We start from the raw sequence: 26,560 nt of genomic DNA, 5'->3' as shown, positions 1-26,560 counted from the left end.
CATGCTCTTGGCGCGCTGAATTTACATGATGTTAATTGTGTCAATGAGGCAGGTCAATGGACGGTAAACTGTTATTGCTGTGTCAGTTTAGATTATTATGAACGTTTTGTGTTAGCAGTATTCTGGTATAGTGCTGCAGACCTTTTACAAGACCCAGGTAACTTATTTCTGATGACATAGCCCTATACACACTCTTAACACACTCACAGGAAAGAAAACAGGAGTGATTGGATTCAAACAAGATGCATGTAATCAGATTCTATTTGTGGGGAGAATTCATTAGACAAAATATGGCCTTTGTGCTTTCAGTGAGTGGAATTTAGTATTCACACGCTCATTATATTAGAAATGCCATGGACCGCAGAGCCACATAGATGCACTTTTTACCATAGTTTGTTTTCACATTGTAACATGTCAGATGTCAGATTGACCTGAGAGCTAATATAACCTGACAGACATCTACAGGGGCTTTCAAGGCATATCCTCAATGAAAGGCTCTGCCACGATGAGTTTATGCAGCCAATACATGCCCCAGTTCTGACAAAAGCTTGCACCCTTTGGTAAACCAAGATAAAAAGAGGACGATAAGAGGAAGTAAATTAAAGTCAGGAGTTCTTTTAATTTCTCCACTGAGGAATTCTAAAGAAAAGCACAAGACGCAGTTCCATGTTCTTATCTCACTATTCACAGCTTTGGATGTTTTGTTTTTTTCCTGACCTTTTAGTGATGTGGTTTATTTTGAGTTTACTGCTCACTTCAAAAGGTATAAAACAGCCATTTGTTGTTGAGATTATTGCTCAAACAATTAATCACCTCTAACTTTCGGTATTTGGTTTTATTTGTTCTGAGAAAGTAGGTCAACTTGTTGTTATTAGGCAAACTATGATAGAACACGATGCGTTGGAAGCGAATACATTTCCGTGTGTTTCTATTCCAGACGACGGGGTGTACCAGCGGGACCCCCCTGCTCCCCCTCCTCCCCCCTTGGCTCTGCTGGAGGACCGCCGAAAGAGCCACATCCCGGAGGAGTTTGCCGGACTTCTCCATGGATCATCGCCGGCCTGTGAGGCCCCAGACACGCCTTACCACCTGTACAACCACAAACCTCACAAGAACGCCTCCCAGGATGTCCAGAGCGCCTTCCTTCAGACGCCTGACTTCAGCATAGTCATCGGAGGCGGGCCTACGCAGCTCTTCTCCAGGACAGACACTCAATCGTCCCAACAAAAGAGTGAGACCGAGCCCAAGAAGCCCCAGGTGGTGTACAGGACTATCTTCCACACGCAGGTCAATCAGGAACAGGCTCGGCCCAAAAACTGCGAGCAAACGGGCTCAACTCGGGGCTGGGCGACGCTGGACCGCCCTCCCTCGTATTCGTCCAATCAGAACGGGGAGTTTGCCGTGACACTGGCGAAGGACGCTTCATCTGGGACTTGCACCCTAGGGAGGATGCGGTCCATGCCTCGGAGCGTGCTGGACCTGCAACTGTCCAAAGCGCTGTCTAAATCTGACTCCAATCTAGTCACGGTGTCTCCAATTCAGGTAAGACTTTTAAAGAGTTCAAGAAGGGTCATTATACACAATTAAGAGTCCAGCCACAAGGCACTGTACTCTCTGCCCCAATCCTGGTTATTCAAATGTTTTTACACTTACTGCAAGATAGAATATGAAATGCGTAAGTTAGATATAGATGAAACTTTTCTGTGTGCATTTTCACTTTTGTTTGTACACTTCAAACGCAGGAAATAAGCTAACCAGCCAATTAGCTATCCCACTGATCTAGGCCACAGTAGAGGCTACCAAGAAACACACTTGAATACATTTCCTTAATGAATGTTGGATTAATTATAAGATTGAGACATAATCTCTTTGATGAAAAAATTATAATTTGGGATCACAGTTGAAGAAATTGGGACGTTTTTGCTTATTTAAAAGTTGTCATATTTGGCCCACGTTTTCTCTAGTATTGATAGTATTTACTGAAACACAATGGTTGTGTCTTGTAAAGGAAGAGCACAGCTTGGGGTCTGGCACTCGGGGCCAGAGCGGGGAGAGCTCAGGCCCCAGCCCGGGAGACTGCACCACTCCGGTTGGAAGACTCGAGCGGACTCCCTCCTTCACAGCCGAGTGGGAAGAGGTACACAGACATTTCTTCAGAAATTTAGAATCACTTGAGTGTAAAAATCAATATCAATAAAGGTGAAATATTACTGAGTTTATAGGTTAATTATTTGATACAGAGATTATTTAAGAGTCGTTTTTGAGACCTAGAGAATTGTTATTACGTTTGCATATTGTTCCTGTTTTTTCTCATTAATGAATACTATGGCAGCATATATTTCTCACTCTAATTAAAGATGGTGCTAGATTGATTTTCTTCAGGAACCAGGGTCAAGAGGTCAAGAGGTGAAGGGCTCGTTACAGACGCACTTGCTTCTGTTCAAATAATTTATGCTTTTGTGTCTTGTTTTTGTTCACTCTAGTTACTCTAGTACATGTTTTTGTTAATTTCAGAATAATTGGTTTTCATAATTTTATGAAAGTGGGTCATTAATGTGAATTGGAGGACATTACTCATTTGCATCCATGCATGTCTCGTTGATAGTAATACATTAGCATATGGAGTTTCCCATAATTCCCATCAATTATCATGACCTTTTCTGTTGAATTGTGCACCAGTTGGGGATGAGATGGGATGACTTCAGGGAGATCTTGGGGTGATATATGGGCCTCTTTTTGTGGTAAAACAACAAGCGTGCTCTATTTACAGCCTCAGAAAGAGACGCATTGCAACAGTCAGTGTTCTGAGAATATCCAATCTTCCTCATTATTGGCTACTCAACGGCTCAGCTGCTAAAAATCTTTAAATATAGAAAAAGTGAAATATTATCACTTGCCCGTGTGTAGGTTTTAAACAAATTAAATCCTGTTATACAATGTTGCTTAGTGTGAACGGTAAAACATTCTTAATTGAAAACTACAACTACCTCCTGCTTATCATCATGTCACTCCAGTCATTGACCACAAAGGATATATCACTATTATCTTTGCTGGTCACTTTTCTACTGGTTTGTCTTCTTCCTTCTACAGTTAAGTTAAGCAAATACACTACAGAGGTGGGATGAATCAAGTATTTATCCAACTCATATACTATAAAAGCGCCGTTAAGCTTTATGTCTTCTGCCCTGAAGCAAAGGCCACCGTTATGATCCATTTGTTTGTACACCCTGTTTGCAATGCTCAGACCTGCCATTGAGCTCAGCCTCTTGTCAGAGCCCTGGTTCAGCAGAGGATGGAGGGGTCCTTGCATCACATACAATGAGCGCACTTCAGCTCTGTCCAAAGCAGTTTCTTAAATCATTGTTCCGAATTCTTCTCCCTGTCTGCTACTCAACGCTTTTTCAATTCACAAGGGAATGACTGACATTCAGCACACTATAATGACCATGTTACGTGACACTTGAATCCAGAAATAGGGGTTTGCCTTATTACTGGAAGTGTGTTTTTCCTGCTCATGTTGTACACCTGTCTTTCTAAGCCCCTTTCGCTCTTTGTTTCAGATTGACAAAATTATGAGCTCTATTGGAGCTGGGATCGGCAGTGGGCTGGATATTAAAGAAGACACTTCAGGTAAAGGCGAGACTGTACACACAGTGCTTCTGTTGAAGTGTCACAAAAGTATATGTCCTGGAATCTAGAGTGTCATGTTTTTATCTCCCTCATGTCGCTTTATGCTCTGAACTTTCCTCAGACTTACTTTGTGGTTGGCCATTGCATGTCTTCATCTGATCAGCATCATTCTCTCCAGTATTATAGTAACTAGAGCTGTAATCCTTTAGTCGTTAAGTTGATTAATTATTTTGTTGATTAATAAACCAGTTGATTCATGATTGTATTTAGATTAAAAGGATTTCTATGGGACAACAGCACAACGATGAGTAGTGAGGAAGCCGAAGATGTTTGAGTGAATCATGCGTTTGCATTCACTAATTTATACACCTCTCACACATAAATGTATAAATAGTTCATTTACATGAACTCCTGTGACGTTGTAGCCTTTTGAGTGCAGTTTGGGTCAGATACATGGAGCTACTTTATAGTTTTGATAGCTTTTGCCACACCCTCTTTTAGTCGATAGAGCACGTCTTTAGTTGACCAAGAATTTATTTACTTGACTCTAGCCCTAATAGTAACACAGTTCTTTTTACATTTCAGAATACCTAAATATATCTATAATCTGACAAAAGACAAAATTATTCAATAAAACCAGGAGAAATCAGAAGACAAGAAAAATGCAGTACTACTACTGTATTTTGTACCACAAGTTGGACAAATACCACATTTTGAATATCGCTGCTTGAGGCGATAATGCATTTGAATTTCTTGCTGTGTTATTACATTCCAAATAGTGAAATAATGAAAATAATCCCCCTATATATATTTCGCTGTACACAGTTTAGCAATGTTCAGTTAATAATCTGTTTTGTTCGACATATGCAGCCTGAATCTCTGCTAATCCCTGTATTTGCCGCCTTCACTCTCCTCTCCCGCTACTCGCATCCCCATCCTCCAGCCTGCATCCCTTCCACTGTCTTGTTTCACCGCAAACGCCTCTGTTAACCATGGTTACCACAATGAGACAGCTATCCACTTGGAGCCAAAGACATTCGGCCTTACCCACACGTTTACAGGGACTTACAGTGTGTGTGTGTGTGTGTGTGTGTGTTTGTGCTGCTTCTTGGTGTGTGTGTGTAAGTGGGAGTGAGCGAGGCTTGCAGACAAAAGGATCCAGTACGGTTGTGATGTCGGTTATCAGTGGACCAAGCCAGATACATGTAGAGCGGGGTGAAGCTCCACAGCGCACGGGAGGCAGACAGAAGGAAGTGAGGGAGAGCGAGGAGAGGGTGAGCGAGGGGATGCGCAGGGGAGAGAGAGAGAGAGAGAGAGAGGAGAGAGGAGAGGCTGCAGGAGCATACAGATGAGAGTGGGAGTAGTTGATAAAGAGAAACTACAGCGCATGTATGTGTCTCTCTCTCTCCTCTCTGTCTCACACACACTCGAGGAGGAAGCCAAGTGAGCGCAACAGCTGAAAAGGGAAGCAGCTGCTGCGCACACCGACAACACAGCGGCTCGTGGATCTATACCTCCGCTCCAACTCTGAGCGATTGCGTGCAGGATTTTACCCCCGGGACGAGAGCAACGTGTGTGGATACAACTTGAGCCGGGTTTGCCCCTCCTGTGGATCTAGAGCCAGCTCTTTTACACACTGGCACCTCGCAGCTCCCGCATGCTGGATTCTCACATCTTCACCATGCTTTTAGCCTAGCCTCTCCTTCTTTCTGGTGTTTCTCCTCACCTGTCCACCCCCCAGCCCCTCCCCTCTTAACCCCCCACACCCCACCTCCCGCTGCCTCACTCAGAGACTCCTGGGAAAGCATGGCGGGCTCGTTCGACAGCCACTTTGCCCGCCACAACATGATGTGGCAGTGCCAGTTGTCTCAGCCGGACTGCCGCTGTTACCGCGTGGACGGTTACTCCCTACTGAAGCGTTTGCCTCTCCACCCCCTCATAGGTCCCCGCTGCCCGCTCCAGTCCGTGGGCCAGTGGCTCGACTCCATCGGTCTGGTCCAATATGAGAACCACCTGCTGGCCAACGGCTTCGACAATGTACAATTTTTGGTGAGTATTTCCACCGCAAGTGCTTGTCCGTCACGCCGTCGTTCGTTCGCTCGCACATCATAATTTGTCGCTGTGTTTTGAACGAGATAATATCCAATCAAACTTCCTCCTCTTCATCTCTGCCTCTCCCCACTGATGCCAAGTGAGGTCCTCCTACGCCACATCTCAGCAAAATCTCCTTCAGCAGATGAACATGACCACTGCAGTCAAAATGTTCGCTTAGACCAATCATGCTCTAGCTATTGCTTCAATATGTCTATTAGTGCTTATACCTTCAGTTACTGCATGGAAACCACCTGTAGCCTCTGTATCGAGAAGCAGGCGAATCCATGGTTTCATTCCAGGTTTTGTGTGACGTAACAAGAGAAACCCATTGAGATTTACACATTTAAAAGACTTTGATGTGGGAGGAGGTGCGTTAAAGAGAGAGAGTATCTTGCCGTGCAAACTGCTGTAGATGCAATAAGAAGCGGGCTGGGTGACTTTTTTATGGATTTCAAAGGTCTCTTTTTTTTTTAAGTAATCAGTTGAATATAATTTATCAGTACTAATGAGGATATTTGGATAATGTTTCCCTGACACAGTAGCTAATTGTCTAATCACACAATGGGAGCTTAAAGATCCATCTTGACATAAGACGACACAGGCATGTATGTAGGTGGTTCATATGCCATTATATATGTTTGCAAGTGCAGTTTGAAATCCAGTCTGACCCTGATTTAACTGGTTACCGTAGCAACCAGTAGAAATCACAGCCACTGAGCCTGGCTTGTGTGTGTGCCCCTCGACACGTGGTCAGTGTGTTCAGATGTTGTTCACACACATTTCACTCTGAAACACGTCACTCAAACTGGTTTGTCTATAAAGTGTAGGGGGCGCCCTCACGTCTGCTGCTGCTACTGTAAAAAATACATTTCTTGCTGCATCTTCTGTCTATTGTTTTACCTCTTCACAGCCTTTGTCAACGGCTGAAATCAATAATTCTCTATTGGGAAAACAAAGAGCAGACAAGTGACAAATTAGAGGTTGGCGCACAGAATAATGACTATAGAATAAGTCTATAATGCACAACAGAGAAGTTTAATTTAGATCTAAAACAAGAACTTTCTGCACCGAGGATAAAAATAAATCCTGTATATAGGCACATCATCAACTGCAAAATGCAATGAAACTAAATTGCTTAGGGGACTTTAAAAAATGTAAAATGAATTATCTGGAGGAAAAGGTGAACTGTTCCGTGGCATCAAAACATTAATGCTGACATCTTTTGGCAGGGCTCACGAGAGACTTTCACTTCAACTCTCATCTGAAATCTCAGAGATAAAAAGGCTCCAACACAATCATAGTGACTTTAATGTGCCTTTTGTCCAAGAACTTTAACTTCTCCACTTTTCCTCTTTGGGTTTCCATTACCTTATGTAACTGGTTAAAATAATATAATCTTGGAAGGCAGGAAAACATATTTATCCTCACAGTTTTTAAATGTGTTCAGAAATCAACACCACAGATTGAGTAATACTTTATCATCACTGAAAGATGAAGTCTATAGTACAGATCTGTACTATAGACTTTATCTACCTTTGACGAAAAGGAAATATAGATTTTGTTTCCTGCAAAAGTATTACAGTGGCTCAGAGGGCTCTTCCACCAACTCCAAAGTTCCAATCCCAATCAGATCAGCACATACTGTAGTATGTAATTTAGTTTAAAAGTCCCTGAGGCTACAAAAAAATAATAAAAAAGGCCCATTTCAAAGTTAGGGTCTCACAAATTCAATTAGAGTAATAGTTGGTAGAAATACTTCCCCCTGATTGGCTGGATGAGATCATGTAGTTAGACTGCATTTGATTCTTACCCTGGTCCAATCTGCACTTACAGTTCACACTCCCCACTAATAGGGTCATCAGAGTGGGCGTGTTCATAACTAATAAAGTGTTTCTGGGTTGATGGAAAACGGAAGTAGGGTGCCTCAGTTGTCATAGAAACCATAGCCATGTGAAGGACATTAAGAATATTTCATTGCGTATAAGTGCATTGTACATGTGGGAAAGAAGGCACAGAGGAAATTTAATTTGAGAAATGTTTTCTTCAGTGTAAGTGAATATAAATAAATTGTGTGTTTCTGAACAATACTGAGACTTCAGTACGTTTGCTATTATGACATTTTGATGCATACAAACCAAACAAACACATGGAAATGTATTTAACAGACTGCATAAAATAGCATTTCTCACACTCTGTTTAACATCCAGAGATTAGATGCAACATTACCACCTATTAGTACAAGAGAATAATTACACAAAACATTTGATAATACTTGACTGCTAACATTGCCATAATGCATAACGGACTGTGTCTTGGCAGTTGAAGTAAAATATTGACAAATGTTTCATTAAATTGTCATTGCCTAGAGGCATTCTGTGCTTATAGACTCTTTGAGTGTCTTGTTGTTGTGTTGAAGCTTGTTGTTTAGGATTATACACAGAAAAGTGGTCATCTTCACTGTAGAGTATATGCTGAGGGTATAATTTGCCCCCTTATTTAAAAGCATAATTTCATCATTTTACCACCTACTCGAAAAATCATTTTAATGAGGTTTGAGCGAAGACATCCTTATGTCCTGACGACTTTGCATCACTGATATATGTTGCACACCTTAGCTCTAATTGGCTCTCACGTCTGTCTACTTTATGGCTTCATTCTGCAGCTAAGTGGCCTGTTCACCTTGCATAGTCCTCTGACTCTAGTTAAACATGAACTGACTGTGAAATATGGCATATGATCCAGCAGTGTACGGTGCTGATGGTGGAAATGACAAGATTAAGGATGATTTCTCACTCATGTGCGAGATGCGAGTGCATGAATGCTGTGCTGCTCCAGTGAATTCAGGCTTTATCTGAGGCGGCAGAGAGAGAGTTGTGTTGAACTTGCACCTTATTGACGTGTTGACAACATTTTGATTCTCCAATGTTGTACCAACATTCTTTGCTGGGTTACGTTTGTCGTTTTGTACAACTTTAAGATAATATGGTTGTTGTTCAGAAGCACAAACTGGGCTTTGTCTACACTGGTCACACTCTTATCTTCAACAAAAAGACATCTGTTAAGTACTTGCTTTCTGGTTTAGGAAACTGGGAATTGGAGCTTTGGAGAGATGAATCGAACATTAAGGAAATCTGTCTCTAGCTCCAACAGGGAACAATAAGTCATGCCTTTGAATGCCCCTGCCTCCCCCTGCCTCCCTCTGCCTCCCCCTGCCTCCCTCTGCCTCCCCCTGCCCCCCCTGCCTCCCTCTGCCTCCCTTTGCCTCCCCCTGCCTCCCTCTGCCTCCCTCTGCCTCCCTCTGCCTCCCTCTGCCTCCCTCTGCCTCCCTCTGCCTCCCCCTGCCTCCCTCTGCCTCCCCCTGCCTCCCCCTGCCTCCCCCTGCCTCCCCCTGCCCCCCCCTGCCTCCCTCTGCCTCCCTCTGCCTCCCTCTGCCTCCCTTTGCCTCCCCCTGCCTCCCTCTGCCTCCCTCTGCCTCCCCCTGCCTCCCCCTGCCTCCCCCTGCCTCCCCCTGCCTCCCTCTGCCTCCCTCTGCCTCCCTCTGCCTCCCTCTGCCTCCCCCTGCCTCCCTCTGCCTCCCCCTGCCTCCCCCTGCCTCCCCCTGCCTCCCCCTGCCTCCCTCTGCCTCCCTCTGCCTCCCTCTGCCTCCCCCTGCCTCCCTCTGCCTTCCCCTCCCTCCCTCTGCCTCCCTCTGCCTCCCCCTGCCTCCCTCTGCCTCCCTCTGCCTCCCTCTGCCTCCCTCTGCCTCCCTCTGCCTCCCTCTGCCTCCCTCTGCCTCCCTCTGCCTCCCCCTGCCTCCCTCTGCCTCCCTCTGCCTCCCTCTGCCTCCCTCTGTCTGACTTCTCGTCTCATTACTGTGTTTCGAAGTTGCAGTAAGTCCAGCCCGGTCTCCTCTCAGAGCCGTGTCAAACAGACTGGGAGCTGATCTATGAACTGCTCTCTCACACCGGCTAAGTCTGCTTAATCGAATGGAACGAACAAGCGACTATACACCCATTCATTAATTCATCCCCGCTTTATTCTAGGCTCATCTGTTTAGCTATGTCTACGACTGATACGATTTTATCTGCACTCAACACAACAGTAAATGTTGTTTGTTTTTGTGATTTTGAAGCATCCTTTTCTGTTTGTTATTACCTGCTGTACAAATTGTGCTCTACAAATGAACATACTTTGCCTAATAGAAGAACAGTTAAATAATTTTTGACTCCCCACTTTTATTTATTTATTATTTATTATTATTATACATCTATATATTATAAATTATTTGTAATGCTGTTATAAATAATATAACAGCATTATATGGAGAGTGGAGTGTAAAATGTTCCCTACAATATAGAAATTATTAGTGTTTGGGGCTTTAGGATTGAAGTTATGAGTTCTAAATGTGATTCAGAACAACAATATTATTTTTTCCAGTAATGTTTGGTAAATTACTTTGCAGGCTGCATGTTTTATGCCAGAGGCCCTTCCTTATCTTTGTCACAGAACAACACTAAAACACCATGAACATTTATATTATTATTACTATTTATTAAAAAGTGTTATTATTGCAAAAAAAAACTTAAAAACACATTATTTTTATGAGCAGATGACCAGGCTCTCCTCTCCACAGATCTGACCTGTAACTTAGCCTGGTGGGGTCATCTGCTTGTTTCCATGGAACATTCCAGGCAAAGCAATAACATCTCCATGGAAACAAGCAGGTGGCGGACGCTCACCTAAAAATGTACACTTTTTAATGTCTTTATTTGTGCTCAGTATTAACTATGAGTTATTGTATAAGAAGCTATCGATGGGATGAGACGAGGACAAGATTTTGGATTAAATTATAATAAATAAATTGTGCAGTTCAGTTCTCCATTTGGGATTTTATATTCTTGCTGTCATTGTCGCACTGCTAATGGAAATACGCTTTCTCAAAAGGATTAACTCAACAAAATTGACCCTTTTTTTGTCCAAGCCAAATGGGATTATTCTGTGTGCATGAGATCTTGTCCCTTCACTATAAGATACTTAAGTGTGTACCTTCTGTTCTATCTCTGTGTACAATTGGTAGATGTCTATCTCATTTATTGAGATACAATGTCAGACTGCTGTGTATGGACTGAGGAAGAACACTCAAATCTTGTATCTCGCTCCTTCATGTTCGCTTTGCCCAGTAAATGTCACCATTCAATCATGTGTGACAGACAGTTGGGTTGATGTTGCTCGGACAGCATCCACATGTCTTCTCTACTTCATATATTTATCTATGACTATTTCAGCAATTACTCCCCCAGTCTGTAACAGTGACACTTTTCACTTTTGCTTGTGCAGCAGCTTTGTGACTGCACCTCAGCTCCCTCCGCTCTCACCTTTAATTATGTGCAAGTATGAAGCCTGCTCAGTCTGCCTCTCTGCAGGAGGCTGACTGACCAATGTCTGCCACTGGATTCATTAAAGGGGAAAGTGTGCCTTATGCAGACCTGCTGTGCGTTTGTGTTCTGTGAATGGGCTGAGGGCTGACAATGGAAACCTCTTTGTCGCAGTCATTGTATAGCAGCAGTTGTGCTGGTTTTAATTAGTGGAGGATTTCAGGCTGGTTTGTACATTTAGCATATCCTACGATCAGTATTAGTGTGCAAACGTGTCATTGTCAAAACAAATCATGAGAGAGAAATCCCTTTACTTTCAATTTCAGTGATTGTTTGTCATGTTTATTTCACTTAAAGGTGCACTAACCTTTCTGGGTTTGCCAACTGCTTGTCTCCATGGAGATGGTATTGCTTTACCTAGGATATTCTACAGTATGTCATTAATATTATCTATCTCTATTATCCATGGAGACAAGGAGGTGCTGCCACTAGGCCAAGTCTGGCCGGTCAGCTCTGTGGAAAGGTGACCCCACTCTCTGGAAGAATGCATGTTTTTCAAGACAAAAAAAATGCAATTTAGATCATTTCCAAGGAGACATGCTGGTTTGGGACACCTCTCCATAAAAGTTAACAAAAGCTCCTTTTATTATATTGCATTTTATGTATGTAGAGGTATTTGTTAACGGTATCTGTAAACGTTTGATGAAAAGTACAACCTAAAGGGCTTTGGGAGGACAACCACTGTAACTGCTTTGTTGAAGAGATGCTTATGCCATATTTGTTACTTTCAGGGAAGTAATGTGGTGGAGGACCAGGACCTGCTGGAGATTGGGATCCTTAATTCTGCCCACAGACAACGACTTCTCCAGGCCATACGTCTGCTCCCCAGGGTCAGTACAACAACATCGGACATTCATTCTGACTTATTACTGTTTAATTACTTGCTATTTTAATCTCCAGAACAATATATTTCTTTAGCTGGTTTTAGATAAACTGATTAATCAACTGTAGGAAAGAAAACAAGCAACTTTATGAATCAATACTAATACAAGTTGGTGTAGTCCCTCGTTAGTGATCCATTGTACTCCTTTTAAAACTTTTTCAATACCAAAAAATGTATTATAATTTATCTCCCCACTATGATTAATTTGTTATTTTTTTATTATAGCCAGGTTTTGAATAGTAACAAATAAAACCCATATTTGGCTAAAGAAATGTTGGTCTTGAGTTTGTGTTGGGACCTCATAAAAAAAGATGTACTGTATTACAAAAATAGCTCCTGTATTTCACCTGTCGACAGTCTCAGTGCAAATGTAGGAAAGAAATGACCCTAATGTGCAGTGTTCCTGTGTGTGTTTTCTGTAGGTGAGGCCTATTGGTTACGATGGGAACAACCCCACCTCAGTGGCAGAGTGGCTGGAGTCTCTGGAGCTTGGGGACTACACTAAGTCTTTCCTTGTGAATGGCTACACCTCCATGGAGCTGGTCAAGAAGATCTGGGAGATAGAGCTCATCAATGTAAGTGTCTTGACTTTTTTGTTGTTGTTCTTGATCCACAAACGCTGTTTTTCGAAGATAATATCAACCATACATTATTGTTTCCAAACGGACAATATAGATCTCTGTGTCATAGATCTTTATTGTTTCCAGGAACCAGATCGATAACTCGTATCAATAGGTTAAAGGCGATACATGCACTTTAACAAAGTAACATCCTTATTCATTCATGGTACTTTACATTTATGACAATGACATTCAATTACATTTTCGTAAATTATGTGAAAAACTGTGTGTGAAGTGCGTCAGAAATACCCTGTTTAAGATATATCGCTGATGGAATGCATTATCTGACACAGCTTCAGTGACAGATCACATCTACACTTTGCATTTTATTTTCTGATGTTTTTTAAGTCTTTGTCTTGTTTCACCTTCACAGCAGAGTGAACAATAAGTGGCTCTTGAGACTTGAAAAGCCCAAACTTTAAGCTTAAGATACAAAAGCAATTGTGTATAATGTGGTCTTTAGAAAGCTTTTGGGTCTAGACATACCAGGTAAAAACTAGGTATTCCTATCAGCAAAAACATGTACATTATATTGTTTATTGTTGGACACTTTTTGCAGCTGTGAAGAATAGATGTACCTGCAGTGCTTTGAAATATAAATTAATCAAGTTACTGTATCTCTTCTCTTCAAATAACAAGCCAATGCCTCAGATAAAGGCGAACTGGGACTTATTCTTTCAGTGAATTTGTGATTGATGCCAAAGGTCAGATGAGATGGGAGGTTCTGCATTTATTTGGTAGTAATGATAATAATAATGGCTCAGGCTTGTCTAATAAACTATACTTGAGTACAGTATATACATTTCTAGTTTAAGCATAAGCTCCTTTTTCAATACGATTTACTTTTCACCAGTAACATTTAAAGCTGGATCAGACATTTGCTACAAGTGGTGCAGATTGCGTCACACACTCTGTAACATCTTGACTTAGGAGAGGGTAGCTCCGCCGTTGTATTTCATCAAAACGATGTGCTCCTTTGATATCCCGAGTGGAACCAAATCACCCCTGATTGCGAAGCATTTTGAATGGAATGGAGATGGGGGAAATTGATGTTTCCTTCCCAGTGGAGGATAAAGAGATGAGTGATCGGCTGGAGGAGGTGGAGAGGGAGTTATATAAGCATGTGGGATGCAAGATGTTTGACGGCACTGGGGATACCGCCCACACACTGCGCACTGTCTGTGTGTGAGGCTGTGTAAACGCATATGTGAGGCAGCCAACGTGTGAACGTGTTAAGCATACATGTGTTGTAGTATAGAGGTGTAAAGGTCTGTAATTTGGTCTTTTTGCATTAGGACATCCACATTCATACCTATCATTCGTGCACACCGAATATTTATGCTGTGCAACTCTATGTTTGGACAGTAATGCACTTATCTTGTTTAGAAAGTGTTGTAAGAATCAAGCTCGGATGTTCCTTGGTAAACCATGCCAAAATGTGATACATCCAGGCATTGTGGAATTGTGAACGAACAATCCAAAACACAACTCGAATGACAAAACGTTACGCTGATTTAAACATCGGCTTTCATAAGGCACATGTAAGATACAAACAGATGCTATAGTTCTTTAACTTTATTGCTGATACTGATTTGAAGCCACAACCTTTTAGCCGCAGTCGTTCTTATAGCTGAGCTGGCCCATAATAAGTGCTCTGCAGCTCCTCCGGCGTCGCCTGAGCGTCAGAGGTCAGTGTACCTGTGAGATGGAGTCACAGACTGCAGTGGAACCACTTCATAAAGACAAAGTAGACCTGACACTTAATTTGATCTATAGCGTGGATTCACTGTTATGTGTTCAACCCTTGGGCAGTGATTAATCAGTTCTTAACGATCATTATAGTTATGCGCCAATTAATTACAAAATAAGACATAAATTAAATGCAATTATGAAATTAAGCCTGCGTAAATTCAGCCTGGAAGACCTAACTCCACCCGATCTACGTCCACTGCTACACCAGAGCACACCCGCTCTCCAGCCTCAATCAACGCGCCCGACTCACTCCTCCCCATGGCATGCCGCACCTCCTCTGCTCCCAATCAGTGCACAGCCGGCCCCATTTAAACCCTCATGCAGTTAAACTCTGGCGCTTCAGACCGTACTGTGACCCACCACCTCCCCTCCACCTCCACTGCATCCCTCTCATCCTAATCATCCTCTCTACCTTCTCACCATATCTACCACCACCAGTCTCCAGGCCCCGGGGAGAGACATCTAATACAATAATATTATGGAGAGCCCATAATCGCAATGTCTTCTGCCGGGGTCTGAGCGCCAAATAACCCACGTAATAAAGCTTGCTAAACGGTCCTTTCTGTGTTTGTCTCTGTTGTGAATGACATGAGTGCAAAATTTGCCCTTCAAAATTTAGACCAAATCAATAATCATGATGTCAATTATGACCCTAATAATAATTCTGGCGGTTATTTTTTCTGTTATCGAGCTGGCGTATTCAACACATATCAAATGTTTTGTATAAATATGCAGTTTGGTTTATGAATGCTTCTTTCACAGTGCAAGGTTGAAACGGTTAATATGTGGTGCACTGAACGCTGGAGGACTGCTCTTTGCTTTGGCCCCAGAGCTGTGTCAGGACTCTTGTATTTGCATCAATCTCACAGGTCAAATCTGCCTTAACATTTGATCTTCACAAAGGGCATTCAATGTAATACACTCTCACTGTAGCTTTGGCCATGATTTCTCTTTTTCTCCTTATTCCAGACAGTTAAATAAATGTTATCTAACAAAACAGAGCAGACAAAACGTATATGCTGCTTTTATATTGAAAAATAATTGAAAATACATTATTCAGAAGTTAAGCAGCACTTATTAATTCGAATTTCCCCCTAAAAATTGTATTATTAATCTGCAAACTCAATGGGTTGAGCTAATTAGCCTTCACTTGCTGGTGATGGTGGTGATTAATGCGGGTCTTCTTAATCATTTCTCATTTAAAGAGTAAAAGCTTTTAGTCGTATTCTCCTACTGCACCAAATAATACATAATCACTCAAGTATGTACGCAAGTATGCCGTATTTACCAGTTTACTATTCACTTTAAATATAAATACTATAGCTACAATATCACAATACTAAAATTCAATATCCATATCAATACTGTTGACAGTGATAATTAAATGTTTTAATTGTGTTGTGACGTAAAATGTTGTCTTATATACAGTTATTTTGTCAATATTGATTATTCTAGTTTTAGTATTGATTCGCATCTGTATTATTTTTTGATGACTTTAATCTATAGAAATTCATGTATATGTCACAGCACTGATATAAGAGCACGCTTGTCTGTTATTCACCACTGTTTCTTTCTCCCTCTGCTGAATATTATGCTGAATATGTATTCATGTCTCTGCGGTATGTTAAGATGCAGTCATTGCTTATTTGTCACCACTAGATGGCACTGTTGTCCGTGTGTTTGTTTGATTGTACTCGAGTACTGCGTCAAGGCTGCAAATTGTTCTCATTTCAAGTGCGTCCTCAGAGAGCTGGTGCGAGGCAATTAGAAATGGATTTGGTTTTGGAAAGGCGCTTCTGTGCTGGTGGAGAGCAGATAGTCTGTGGTCCTTCAGGAGTGATTTCAGTAATGTTTTCTACATGAGTGAACCCTGATATCACCGGGGATAGCGCCTTTAAATGACTGTGAACAAGTGGGGACTGGGTGGGGGTTTCCACAGTGACCTGTGATTGTGTGGCCTGTGAGCTTTACCCCAACATACATTTTTCACATCCTTTATGTCATTAGGCCTTTCATGATAATTACTATATTGACTTATCATTCAACAGATCATACCTGAAACATTTTCTGCTTTTGCTTTTTTTTTCTGTAATACACTACGGTTTTAGCTGTAGAGGATTGAATACCTAACTTTTATGGCTAATTAATAATAATTAATTAGGTTAATTCTGTTAATTTATTTGTTGAAGCTCATTTCTTTGAATGATACTGTACATTTAGAAAAGGGTTTACTCTGGGATTGTCCTGTCAGTAGCAGAAAGTTGTCTCAATCTTATCATTTATCGCAATATTTTTCTGCAACAATATATAATTTGTTTTTACATTACAGGCCCATATTTGATGTATACATTTTTTCATATTTTATATGCACATTATATTATTTAATAATTGGGAATTAAAAGTATAAGTTTGATCAGATTTGACAAAATAGCCAAATATAATTGATGAACTAAACAAAACTAAAATAATAAATAAATCATTCTTTGTCCTTATATGTATCAATACATCAAAGAAACAAAAAAACAATAATTCTTCAAAATTGCTATGGTTGATTTTTTTTTTACAGCTCATCAATATTTCTATATAGTTGCATTGTAGTTTTTTCAAACTGTCTTTGACACTAGTCCTTGGACAAAATCTAAAATGACACAAGAAAATAACATACATATACGTAGAATACAAAAACTTTAAGATAAGATAAGATATTCCTTTATTGTCCCACATGGAGAAATGTCATTGATGCAACGCAGATAGATACAGAGGTAGATACAGAAGAAAAGAATATAGAATATAGAATATGTTATAACAGAATATGTTGGATGTACACACTACAGAAATGACTTTAATGACATTCAGTTTCATCCTCTCCTGCGGTCGTGAGGGCTTGTGCTTCCTCACTCGCTCATGTGAAGGCCTCTGGGCTTCATGGGATTTTAGGTATAATTCATGGCCAAACTTGTCCTTGAATCGCTTTTCTTGCCACATCTTTATTTCAAAATTAGTCTCTAACAAAATTTCACAATGAGATTCCAACAAAGTGGTTTGTGTGTAACAAGATGATGAGTCAAAGAAGTAAATCGAGACTGGTCCTGATGATAGTCTTGTACTCGGTTGCCATGACAGCTACTAGTTACCATAGAGACCAGATATGTGCACTTTGTATAAATGAATTAGGTTGGTTTTTTATGTGCTTTTGAGGGCTGAATTACATTTGCTGACACAGATCCAAGGACTTTTTATGTATGCCATGTTCCTATGCTTGTCACCTCCTCTGTCATGGCTCCAAATGGACAGATTGGTCTCGGTCTCAGCCGGCACCAGATGGCTGTGTCTTTGTTGCAGGAGTGTATCCTATACCAGTGGTTCTCAAACTGTAGTACAGGTACCGTCGGTGGTTCTGGTGCCAGTCGTTGCCACTAGAACATCTCTAAGAGCACACTTTCTGTTGCTCTTAGAGATGTTACTGTTTTGCCTGGAAGGTTTCATAAAATGGCATAAATCTGGGAGACACTCGGGTGACTTCACCTATTAAGTTTTTTTTTTTTTGGCAATAAAAATGCCTGTAAATGAATAAATGCAAAATAGATCAGTTTAAAACTATACTCCGGAACATTTCAGGCAAAGCAACTGCATCTCCATGAGCATGTTGCAGACCCTCCACCAGAGAACGTCCATAGTGAACCTTTAAGATCTTACGTATCATCTTTGCCCTGGTTTATTTAGCTGATTTAACCCCTTTAGCATATTTTAGCCCCATTAATCTTAGTTTAATTAGTCCTGGTTTTGCTGGATTAGTGGCATTTCTACAATTAAATGTCATCCGCACAAATATTTCTCTTGATCTTTGCTCCAAGCGCAGCACGGGTTAGTATGTCCATTTACTATAGTAGAGATGAATCACGTAAATCACGTAATTTCTATGGAAAAACAGTGGTGAGTGTTTTCTGGTGTTAATGCAGAAGTGGGTGGATTTGCCTCCGGACATGAATGTACCTCTGCGGTGTTCTTTCCTGTAAATGTGCTTCTTTATAGCCTTATTTAGCCCTCTTACTTCCTCTTCAGGCTCACATTTTTGTGATTATGTATTTGGGATATAAACAACACTATATTTTATAGGTAATTAAGATGATTTACAATTGCACATGTATTTCAATTTACCTGTATTTCCTAGATTGTAGGACTTGTTCAATTGATTTGCATTACTATAAAACAAAAACATAATAGAAACATAAGACACAAAGAGTGAAAAGACAGACACAGAAAGTGTAGCCACTATAAAGTCCGTCTGGGATGTATCTCCATTTGTCCCAGTTCTCCCAGTGTCTGGCAAACATGTCCATTTTCAAATGCACTGCAAAAGTGAGTTTTTTCATTTTATAAATGCCCAATATTATTTCAATCCAGTCCTTGACCAATATTTATTGTGTTTGTTTAAATGCAGTCGAAAGTACATTCCACAGGTATCCATCTATCCTTTCCATTTTTGGAATTTTACCTATAGAAATTCAATTCTAATGGTCTCTGAATTTTTGCCACTTAAGTTATCCTAATCATAAAGCAACTCATATTCTTGGTCCGTCATAGAGTTCCTTTAACCTCTGCATTGTACTGCTCCATGCACGTGAGCCTGCTCCTGCCTGTCGCGGTATGGGCCGGTGTCTCCATAGTGACGGCTCGATTGGGAGGGGGCGGAGCAGCGAGAGGGAGGGCGGGGCGGGGGGGGGGACACACAAGTGTGTGTACACAGAGAGAGAGGAGAGCGAGGGAGAGCTCAGGCAGAGACATGTAGGAGATGTTGTCTGGCTGCCGCAAGCTGTAGTAGAGGGAAAGAGGAGGAGTTGGAGAGCGCTGGAAACCTGCAGAGTGCGAGAGGAACGGAGACAAAGCTGGTTTTGAGGAGGCGAGGGATGAAGCACGGAGCGCTTTGGAAGCTGCTAGAGACGGGTGAAAGTCATCAGTGATCGGCTCCGTCCAAGAGTAGAGCCACAAGCTACAGAAAGCAAGTGAGGACCCTTCACAAGCCTTCATTTGGAAGAAGTCTCAACCAAAGTGGAGTCAGGTAAGCTTTCTACAGCGATACACCATCATTAAGAAGCAAGAGAGTGGTTGTTAGAATGTAGACTGCGTATGTGGTGGTTAGTATTTAGATTGCGTATGTGTAGTACAACATTATCAACAGAATCACTGAGCTTCTATTATTATTCTAAATGTATGAGAACCAAAACCATTTGAAATCGTTGACCTTGTTAGTTTATTTCACTGTTCTGCATTAATAATTGTGTATAAATATGTTTGTAGTAACCCATAGATTCTCTTGTACTCTCACCAGTTGTGCACAGCAGTATTTGCTCCGTGTGCAGCTCGACTTTATTTGTATTTATGGGGATCAGCTAAAGGATCCACGAGCGTACCTCCTCGTGTACCCTATGCTTATTTTTGCCTTTTGAGGAATGTGCACTTTGTTGGCAAGTTCGTCAAAGGCACGAAATCCAAGCTACACAAGTTGAAAAAGTATACACGCCAGGTCTTGTCTGTCAATCTAGTTTTGGATAAGCAAAGCAGAGCAAGAAAAAAAATGCAATAAGCCCAACTGATGCTCTAATTTTGTGCCTTTTCCTTATTTGCAACATCTTACTTGTACATTAAAGAGTAGAGTGAAATCTGGGACGAGCTGGAAGAATATATCACGGTGAGTTTTGGCTGATTGGTGATGGTGTGTTGGCTGTATACAATGTAAATCTGAGTGTGCCACTTCACAATGATCAGCTGTTATACAAGGAAGTGCAGAGCGAAAACATTGTGGGTGGTTTTGGATCTAAGTATAGGACACGGGATGCAGTTATCTTTTTTGCGTTACAACTGTGCGTAGACAATGGACTGAAAGACAATTGAGTTATTTGTTTTTACTTGACTGTAGGTCCGTCCCGTGCATCCACCCCTCACTTATCATATGGACACTGGGCCATTCACATCAAATTATACATTCTTTTCTTTGGTGATCAGCATTAGTCACGAGATACACGGTCAGTATGTGCGTATTGGGCGCTGAGATTTAGAGACGCAATCTTTAATAACAGTCCATTTACTTTGGTTAAGTTTAAAGCTACTTGCCTGTATACAATTTGACTGTTAAACTATAGATACGTAGATCAACCTCAGATTTATGAAGGGCGAGCGTTGACTCTATCTATAGCGGCCAAGCTGTGACATCACGTTGGCTGCTTTTAATAAACCGCTAATTTTGTACGACTGTTGTGGCGGCTTAGTTTAGATGTTTTCTCCAGCCGGTTTGTTTGTCTGCTGATCAGAAATAATGATATCCGAGTCGCACATTGATAAACACATAAAAGTCTTTACCTTGTTATATTAGTAGCGCTGTTTCCGTGATGTTACTGTATGTCAAATGTAACTCACAGCTGTTGTGTGAAAGCCTTAAATGATTATCATTAACTCCTCTTTCTCTGGTACTATGTTATCAAGGCCTTTTAGTCTTTGTTGCTCATCATGTCTTAGCTCATCGCACATGTTCTTCTATTTCCACTTTTTAGTTCAGGGTGAGGTCAAACTTTCAACAAATATTTTTACGTGCTAAAAATCTGTTGCAGCAGTGGCTCATCTGCTGGAGTGAATATTGTGTTATAAACATGTTATTTCTCCATCAAATAAAACCACATTCAATAAAACTGCAAAGTAATAAATACAAATATATTCCGGTTGCTATATTTTTGATCAACATTTTGCTTTATGTTGCGACACTTTATGTTGCAAACTCTTGATAAAATGTATTGATCTTATGTCGTAGTCCTATAAAAATAAGCCACCACTGTGTTCTTCCACGATCTTATTTTGATTCATTTCATGAGCTTTTGTACATGTAAGTACAGTAAGTTTTCCTCTTGTGTTGCCCTGGTAAGACCGTCTTTACCCTGTGTTTGTGTTTTTATGTCCCCCTTTATGTCCCCCTCCGTTCCCTCTTGTGTTTCCAGTCATACTTACACTTCTCCTTCTATTAATGGAGATGTATCTGTCCTCGTGTGGGCGGGCTTATTAACGCTCATCTCTGATTGGAAGAGTCATTCCTCAGCCCTCAAATTTAGCTTTTCCATTGGTCTTTTTTCACATAAATTATTACACCACAATTCACTGCGACTTTTCTCTCCTCACTGGTTGCTAGGTAACCTATGGTCTCTGGTTTACTCTAGTTCTTCCAGATCTGAGCATCCTGTGTCCGGATTAGAGCAGCACCTCAAGCTGATATTTGCGACCTTATTTAACTCCAAGACCAAGTTCTCTGTGCAAATGCCTGATTGAGGCACAACACAATAGCAATACACTGTACATTTAGCAATATTTTTGCATCGTAAATGTGGTGTTTTTCCTGTACAGAGTAGACAATAGAGAGTCCAAATCTGATGAGCCCATCGTCTGTCGACTCTAAGACTGAGTGTGTGTTTAAGCAAATGTGTGATTTATTGAGAGGCCAAAGCTAATCAATAGTAATTATTCTGGCTGAAAAAGCTCAAGTGCTAAATGATACACAGGCCTTTAATAAAGGATGAAGAGAGCATGGCGAGTGGAAGAGAGCATGGCGAGTGGAGGATGCTGCAGGAGATTAGATATCATAATGGAAAGACAAAATCGATTACTACCATTGTAAGTAATTACGCAATTTTGTCTACGCTTTCAAACTCTTTACCTATTTCAAACCATTGCAAACATTGTTTTTGTGGAAAGACGTTGACTATTTGCTGATCGATGTCATAATCAATCCAGCCCATAATGTATTCTGACCTCACTTCATTTAAGTAACCCTATCCCAGTGGAGCTTTGATCTGTGGAAGTGCAGAGAGAGGTCTGTGACTGGTGAGTGATTTCCCGCTCATATTGACCGATGAGGAGAAAGTGTCTGGCCAGAGGCAGCAGAGGTCAGCGCCGTCGGGGAGCAGGTGATCGGCCGTATTGGCACATGCCTGAGGTAGACGCACATGGTTCATAAATCCAACAAATACTGAGGGGCAAGGATAAACCACCACGGATAAACAGTAAATGATTGTCTATAGTGGATGAAAACTATGGTATGTTGTATATTTAATTCAGCTGCATTTTCATAAAAGAAAAATGAACTGGATCCTAAATGTTTTATTCCAAGTGCCACTTCAGAAATGTCGTGGCTTTTTAAGTCGCCATAAACATGACAAATGTCTAAACCAAGACGACTTCATGTCCCAACTAGGGATGCTAAGATTATTAACTTAATGGAGAATCATGATTAACCAGGTCAAGATATATTCATGAATACTAAAACATAATCGTCACAATTTTAGAATCTAAAGTCTTTAAAATGTATTCAATAGTCCAGAAAATACATACAAATTGGAAACATTCTGATGTCATAACCTTGATAAAACGTAGTGGCTCATCAAATCTACATAAAGTGCAACATTTTTATTGATTCACTTCATTTTCTTGGCATAGGTTTCCAAATGCGGCCCTCAGTGAAAACAATTTTGACACTCCTGTGTGACAATGAAAAAAAGATTTCCCAGTTGTTCCCCAGTCGTGAGTAAATCTTAAATCTTGTTGTAAACCAGGACAAAAGATTAAATACTCCAGTATATGCCTCTTTAGAGTGGATTTTCCCGTCATTTCATATTAGAATTCATGTGTTTCAAAAGAGGCCTTTGGTGCAAGTAGAAGTAGCTATATCACAGTTGGTAAAACACTGATCTAAAAAAGATGAGACAGTGCTGCCAAGTCAAAATCTCTGGGATCGGCGCTCAAATTAAATGAAAAGAGGGAGTAAGTCCAAACAAATGGCCTGGCGATAAGAGAGGACTTTAACTGTTGTGGACAGACGGATAAAAGGTTTTCTCAGTCCTTTCTCTTGTACATCATTAAAAGTGCGTGCTAGCTCGAGCACAGACGGTACTGGGACTGTCGATTTACTCTGCAGCTTTCTGCCCCAGTGATCTGACCTGCTTCACCTCACCTTCACTCTTCAACACAAAATAGACCCTTTCTGCTCTGGTCCCATGGGGAATGCCACTGTTATCACCCTCATTTAAATATTTGGTACACAACCTGAAATGTCTGCACTCGTTCCTGTAGATGGGCTCCAATACAAGTCTAAAAAGATACAAGGATGTGTAAGTTTGAAGTCATTCAACAAAGATCGCGTCAAGAGCGAAATGTAACGGTGCCATGTAAATTCTCGAGGACATTTACAGTTGCTTCCTTTTTGTGACGGTGAAACATCTCATGCAGTACTGTACCCTGTGTCCGCCGAGAGGAAATGGCATAGCTTCATTAACTGAACTTTGTGGCAGGTAATCCATTAATCAGGCTCCTCTGTCTGGACTAACAGGTCTGCTAACAGTGTTATAGCATTGATCGCTCGGGCCAAACACTCACACACATACCGGACACGAAATGCCCAAAACTGGCCCCAAAATAACCAATAGTGTAATTAAATAAAGAGCAGACAGTTTGTAACCCCTTTGGCGCCACATTACAGGGTGGAGGGTGGAGCAGGGAAAGGAAGGCATCTTGAATTCTATTACATGTAGTAACACTTACTGTAAAATATTGTTTTTCTTTAGTTTGAACTGTTACAACTCCAAAGAATACTGAAGATTTTGATCTATTGTTAAACTACGAGAAAGACAAACTTGGATAACAAACCTTCATAGTCAATTTCAAGCCTGTATATGTTTTAAATACATTGAATACTTTGACTTCTCAATGAATTTCATCGATTTATTTGCATTCATGTTTTGTTCGTCATTGTCTCGTCCCATTGAATTTCCAACAACGATTTTCTGTGGCTTGTCCCGATCAAATGAAAATACCAAAACATAAATACATGTAATTATTGTGTTATTGCTTTAGATTGTCTGAATGATGTAGTTGGACTGTTTGTTTGCTGCACCTAGCTGTGATGTAGAGGTGAGGTTACATCATCGCATGTTGGCGTATGGATTTAACTAGAAGTGAAACTAATGTGAAGGCAGGATCATGTCTAGGTGATGACAGTGATTCGTCAAACATGCTACACATTTTGACGCTAATATTTGCACCGCAGGCATGAATTCTATTACATGACACGCTGCACTGACGATACCGTGCAATAATAATAATAGTCACGTGCGTTCTTTGTCCATTCAGGACTAATCCTCCTCCAGCTCTGTAACATCTGTTTGAACTAATATTGTGTGTGAGTGTCCGCCGGCCCTGTTTTTTGGAGAGGAGTGTGTGGGTGACTGCTGCGTTACCATGGCGACTGTTGAACCTGAATCTGAGGTTAGGGCCGTACTGTACTTAAAGTAGTCACAGTTGCATAAGGTAAAGTGTTGCGCACAAACACACGTTATACAAGGACCTGGTGCTCAGGTGGATCCGCTCTGCGTCTACTGTGGGGCAACACGCTCGCTCCTCCCAGGAGACTCGCGCCGACTAAATATTTCAACACTTTTACTGCAAAAGTCATCATCTGGGTCATTTTGAACAGCTCGAGCAGAAAACATCTAATCACTCTTGAATCATTAAAGAGCTAAGAGTTAGGTAATGTTGTTTCCGCTGGCTATGGGTATAAAGTAAAACTCTCTTATGCAACACTATATGGACTTACTGTTTTGTCATTTCCTACAGGGTGCAGCTACATCTTCTGTGTGTACATACTGTTACTCATAATTCTGAATAACACTGGCTTCTATGACCACATACTCTATTATGAAACACAAAAACATCGTCTGGGTTGGCGATGATCGCACTGCAATTTGGAATTTTATTCATCTTATTCATCATTGCTCAATATGTCAACCAGATAAGATCTATGAAGGGAATGGATGGGTGTTATTTGTGATTGTGGACTCTTGATCTTCCACGCTCTTAGCAACTTTGGACTTTTGGTGAACAAAACCGCTGACTAGAAGGCAGTTTGTGTCATGGAAATAGATAAATGTTACCTATAACAGGAAGCTGAAACCCATGAATAGAAACGGGGACCTGTTTACTGATGTCCTCATATGCGTATGCACAGTAATGGTGATAAACAAGCGTCTTATGGTTCTGTATTGAATGTGGGGCAGCCGTTGATGAGTACAATAATGAATCGTGTGTCTCTGTGCCATAAGAATTGTGCTGACTCCAGCCGGGACATTCACGGCAAGCTGCACACACTGAAAGCAAATTACACCACCTTTTACCCTGAAGACACGCTCACAAACACACTACGCACTTAAATCCCTTGCTGCACATGCCTTTAGCTAGGCTTGTGCAATTAATTGAGTTCGAATCGGCATGGAAATCCAGTCATTTCTAGTTTCCAATGATAGAAATGCTTATGTCTTTTTAACCGAGAGGTCTACAGCTAATCCTCGGTCGCTAAAGGTCGTATGGAGCAGAGACATTTGACTTTTTTTTTTGCTTTAAATGGCAATTATTTATCATTTGACTTGTTTGTGTTAAGGACATTATTACTGAAAGCCATGTTGTTTACAATGAAACTAAATAAAAATGATTAGAAAGTTGTTTTCACTCGATATGAGGGATGAAAAAAGTCTTGACACATTTGTTTCGTCACATCACCGAGCCCAAACACGGACTGTAAAACCACCTCAGGAGCTACAGAGCTGCAGTTGTATTCTCACAAATGGCCAGTAGAAGATACAAACGGTCCAAATCGCTGCCATGTTTCTGCTCGTCTCCTTAGAAAATCCTGTCACTGGCACAGTCTGTGAACGCCTGGTGACCGCGCACAGAAAGAATGAGGGCTTTCATGCCAGTCCAAGTGGAGATGTGTTTGGAGCTGACTGCGCTCACGCCTGCAAAGTGAGCGCTCAGGGGAAATCAGGAGACTATTACAATGTGTCTACAATCCCATGTTGCATTTACATTTTACGGTCGTTAGTGACAAAAATGCGATTGAAGCCGTAGCTGTCAAATGATTTATCAATAAGACGGATTTAACTTCAGTGAGACACAATTTGTCTTTTCACAGCTTTGCTTTCAAAGATGTTAACATAAAAGACATTCATTTATTTATGCTTTTACATACTCTTGTATTCTTTTACATAATACTGTTGTGTATACACTGCTAACATATGTAGGTTTTTGTACTTTACAATGCAGCCAGAGTTATTGCAACCTTGTTCCAATCCCATGAGCTG

The 26,560-nt window shown here is 41.1% G+C and overlaps 1 protein-coding gene across 4 annotated transcripts in view; it reads left to right on the top strand.

The window, feature by feature from the left end:
* anks1b (ankyrin repeat and sterile alpha motif domain containing 1B) overlaps positions 1-26,560 on the top strand; it is a 166,092-nt gene that overhangs the window by 118,464 nt on the left and 21,068 nt on the right. For 3 of the 4 annotated variants that reach the window (XM_072455120.1, XM_072455119.1, XM_072455122.1), the window contains exons 14-19: positions 938-1,542; positions 2,009-2,137; positions 3,561-3,630; positions 5,573-5,679; positions 11,870-11,968; positions 12,444-12,596. In XM_072455120.1, coding sequence (XP_072311221.1) covers positions 938-1,542; positions 2,009-2,137; positions 3,561-3,630; positions 5,573-5,679; positions 11,870-11,968; positions 12,444-12,596 — 1,163 coding nt within the window. Of the gene's footprint in view, positions 1-937; positions 1,543-2,008; positions 2,138-3,560; positions 3,631-5,424; positions 5,680-11,869; positions 11,969-12,443; positions 12,597-26,560 lie in introns of those variants that run through there. The other variant, XM_072455123.1, reaches the window with a different exon arrangement.

This window comes from Eucyclogobius newberryi, unplaced genomic scaffold, assembly GCF_026437365.1.
Source record: "Eucyclogobius newberryi isolate DKJ021-1_F unplaced genomic scaffold, fEucNew1.0.hap1 SCAF_2, whole genome shotgun sequence".
Lineage (NCBI taxonomy): Eukaryota > Metazoa > Chordata > Actinopteri > Gobiiformes > Gobiidae > Eucyclogobius > Eucyclogobius newberryi.
The sequence above is the reverse complement of the archived record's forward strand: the minus strand, read 5'-3'. Positions and strand labels throughout refer to the sequence as shown.